At 36.2% G+C, this 4,170-nt stretch overlaps 2 protein-coding genes across 2 annotated transcripts in view; both read left to right on the top strand.

Moving 5' to 3' along the window:
* The first annotated feature begins 4 nt into the window (after nt 1–4).
* LOC105113995 (U-box domain-containing protein 30-like) lies at nt 5–1,948 on the top strand. Its single transcript, XM_011010375.1, has one exon. The coding sequence runs from the start codon at nt 5–7 to the stop codon at nt 1,346–1,348; it is 1,344 nt and encodes a 447-aa protein (XP_011008677.1). The 3' UTR covers nt 1,349–1,948.
* Nucleotides 1,949–4,078: 2,130 nt separating this feature from the next.
* The window catches only part of CRY3 (cryptochrome 3), a 5,043-nt gene continuing 4,951 nt past the window's right edge, over nt 4,079–4,170 (top strand). The window contains exon 1 of the mRNA XM_011010368.1: nt 4,079–4,170. Coding sequence (XP_011008670.1) covers nt 4,138–4,170 — 33 coding nt within the window. The 5' untranslated portion in view covers nt 4,079–4,137.

The raw sequence follows: 4,170 nt of genomic DNA, 5'->3' as shown, positions 1-4,170 counted from the left end.
CAAAATGCCGATGTATCAGCCAAATAGCCATGGAAATGTAAAGCTAGACATGGGTTCTGGTGGGCAAGTTTTGGATCTACAAACCACCATTAAAGGTGGCATTTTGGGCGGTGTTGGCGGCGGTTTAGTTTGTACAGGTGTGAAGGAGAAACTGGATCTGAGGAAGATGGTTGGGGAGCTTGAATCAATACAAGTGCCATCAGTGTTCATATGTCCAATTTCATTGGACCCCATGCAAGAACCAGTGACTCTCTGTACTGGACAGACTTATGAAAGATCCAACATTCTCAAATGGTTCTCTTTGGGTCATTGCACTTGCCCCACAACAATGCAAGAGCTTTGGGATGATACGGTGACACCAAACAGGACTTTGCAGCAGCTGATTCATAGCTGGTTCTCGAGTAAGTATTTGGCTATGAAGAAGAGATCAGAGGACGTGCTAGGGAAGGCTGTTGAGCTTTTGGATTCTTTAAAGAAGGTTAAGGGCCAAGCTAGAGTGCAAACTTTGAAGCAACTTAGGCATGTCGTGGTTGCTCATTCTATGGCGAAGAAGACAGTGATGGATAAGGGTGGAGCTGCCTTGGTTTCTTCTTTGTTGGGTCCTTTTACAACTCATGCTGTTGGGTCTGAGGCCATTGGTATTCTTGTGAATTTGGAGCTTGATTTGCCATCCAAGGCAAATTTGAGGCAGCCTGCAAAGATTTCCTTAGTTGTGGATATGTTGAATGAGGGTTCGATTGAGACCAAGATTAATTGTACGAAATTGATCGAAATGTTGATAGAAGGGAAGGATTCAGGATCGGAAAATGTGTCAAGTTTAAGTCTTTTGGCAGGTCTATTGAGGTTGGTGAAAGATAAGAGACACCCAAATGGAGTATTGGCTGGGCTCGGTTTGTTAAATACGATTTGTTCAGATGAGTCCCTCAGGAGCGCAGCTGTGAGCATCGGGGCAGTTCCTCCATTAGTGGAGTTATTGCCTAGTTTGAATAATGAGTGCTTGGAATTAGCTCTTTATATTTTGGAGGTCCTCTCAACTGTTCCAGAGGGTAGGTTGGCTTTGAAGGATTGTGCCAACACAATTCCTAATGTGGTCAAGTTATTGATGAGCAAATCGGAGAGCTGTACTCAGCTTGCATTATCAATACTGTGGGCTGTTTGCAAGCTTGCACTGGAAGAATGTGCAGCACTTGCTGTGGAGGCGGGTTTGGCAGCGAAGCTACTTCTTGTAATACAGAGTGGCTGTAATCCTGTATTGAAGCAGCGGTCAGTTGAGCTCCTGAAACTGTGTAGTCTAAATTACACGGCTACCATCTTCATTTCCAAGTGTAACCTTACCAGAACGATATAGTGAATGAAATTGGCAAATTGTTGATACATAACATCTTTTCTTTTACCTCGCAAGAGGCAAAGGAGCTCTTGGGATCACTTGGAACATATGGCGGCTCTCTGGCCCGTGCATATTAAAGAGCTTTGATACATAACATTGATTTTCCATGATGGAAGCATCATAATGTGGATTTTAGGCTAATCACAGTGTCTGTAAGCTGGTGGTTTTACCAAAATTTTTCAGAAATGTTCAGCCGAGTGAGGTTGCTATTGAATTCAGCTGCTCTTGTATGCCAAACTGGACTACGCTGGGTTGTGGATTTGAGATTGTTTCAATCCTCAACTGATGTGTATAGTATGTCTCTGGCGGAGCGTGAGTGAGGTTCTGGTGATTTAGAAAGCAAGAAAGGGATTTGGGGATTAGGAATTCATACAGGGACGTATTTTTCACGATAATCAACGAGCAAACATCTGTATTTATACATGCAATTTTTCATTTTTGCTTGGAGCTTCTTTAAAATCGTACTTATTTGTTCTGCAAGGCTGTGATGCAGAGTCTACGTTGTTAGTACATTTCAAGATTTGATTAATTAATAACATATCACCCCATATTTGTTTGAAATATGCATCTGAAAATGAGGACAGAAATGAAGCCATCATGCATTTGCTCGAAGAGAACAGGCTTGGTAAATTTCAATTTTTGGAGTATGAGAGGTGTTGTGCTAGCCCTTTCATATACCTGCTACGAGATAATCTTGGAGTGGATTTATATCTTTTTAAAACAAGAAAGTCCTGAAATAATAACCAAACACACAGGGAGTGCTTTCAAATTTAGACAATTCTGAATTAGAAAGGAACGATGGACATGTTTTCCTCTTTTCCAGCTCCCATCGTCGCACTCTTCCCAGGTTTTTAAATTAAAACAGGAGCAGTCCAGCTTGGAGAATGCAATAATAATAATATCTGATAGTGCCGTTTCTCCAATACCGACCTTCTCTTTGGTCTCAGCATTAAGGTCACTACCATGATCAACTTGCAATCTAAAAAATGCGGCCCGACTTTTTCACGCAATCCGTCCCACATACTTCTAAATCTTCGAGAGATGGCTTCTTCTCCAGAAAGGCAGATTCTCAATCTTCCCGCACTTACAGAGTCCAAGTACCCTTCTTACCTTGGTTAGAGACACGGGAAACAATGTGATTCCTAGGTAATAAACTATGTCCAAAGATTCTAAGTTTGGAGGTTCTCAATATTTTAAGTAAAGACATGACATAATCAGATATGAATTTGAATTTGACACCATGTGGATGCATGTCTAGCATACATTTCTTAAACTTCAAGGGCTTCATCATCTCGAATTACACTCCTATCGGTCCTCTCTAGTAAATAGAGATTTTCTTCGAAGATGGTCTTTGGGATGCCTGTCTTGATCCATTCAGAGTATACTGACACCCTTCTTTCTAGACAGAGTAGCTTAAGCAAGAAAGTGATGCAATTGCATCAACCAGGAAAAGTGAAACAAGGGAACAAAAAGGAGTCATCTAACGCTAGAAGGAGGGCTTGAACGTCCGACCAACAGCCACACGCTCTAGCCAGCTGAGCTATTCCAGCTCGTCGTTAACGACAACCGTCTTGCTTGAAATTCACATATATACGAGGAATTTCCACCAAATCTTTATTATATTTTTGTTTTTTACAAGCTGGTGTAACATCAGTGTTTTTTGTTAGTGTGTGTAAATAAATTTAATTCCAAATAATTGTTAGTGATTGAATCTATGATCTGTCAAGAGACCACCATGTAATTATAAATAATCTGTAAAATAGGAATTCGTAAAAAGATTAAAGAGATTTTATTCATTGTTGTCTTCACAGCAGAATTGCCATGCTAACAGTGAGAAATCATGTAATTTGGTTGTTTTTTAAATAATTTTTTATATTAAAATAAATATTAATAATTTATTTTATTTTTTAAAAATTATTTTTGATATTAATATATTAAAATGATTTAAAAACACTAAAAATATATAAATTTAAAATTAATAAAAAAATAAATTTTTTTAATTTTTTTAAAATTATTTCTGAAACACAAAAACAAAATAAATCTATAAATGAATTGACATTGCTCATGGCATGAGCACCTTCGAACAATAACCATCAACTGCACCTTCTTCTATGCAAATATCCATCAATCAAACAGTTTGCTTTGCACATGTATTATTCCACTATTTTACAAATAAAAAAATTATATATTTAGGGTTTTTTATTTATAAATAAGTTAATTTAAATATTTATTAAGTTTGAATATTTAAAATATATTTTTATATAGAGTTTCTTTTAATGTTTGAATATTTAAAATATATTTTTATATAGAGCTTCTTTTAACGTTTAGTTTTGATTATTTTTTAAAATATTTTTTTATTTAAAATATATCAAAATAATATTTTTTTATTTTTTTAAAATTATTTTAAAATCACCATATCAAAATAATTAAAAATCATTAAAAAATATTAAATAAATAAAATTTAAATATTTTTAAAGTAAAAAAATAACAATATCTTGTAATTTGTAATTTATGGTAAATATAAATGTGTGATAACGAATAGTTGCTAAAAAAACTGAACATTAAAAGAGATCTGCATGTGGCCTCCATTGTTACAAATCACAGGATTTCAAAGTTCTTGGCTAGCAAATGGCCACCAAATAACAAAACTTTGTGTTTCCACGTGTCAACAACTCAAGTACTTAGAGTTTAGTCAAAGCCACCGAATCTTCTCTTGCCTACAAGCTCCAAAAACGTTGAAGGACTCGTACATGGCCATTTTTTGTCACACTCTCTCCTCTCTT

This window comes from Populus euphratica, unplaced genomic scaffold (genome assembly GCF_000495115.2).
Source record: "Populus euphratica unplaced genomic scaffold, PopEup_1.0 scaffold476.1, whole genome shotgun sequence".
Lineage (NCBI taxonomy): Eukaryota > Viridiplantae > Streptophyta > Magnoliopsida > Malpighiales > Salicaceae > Populus > Populus euphratica.
This window is presented reverse-complemented; position numbering and strand designations above follow the sequence as displayed.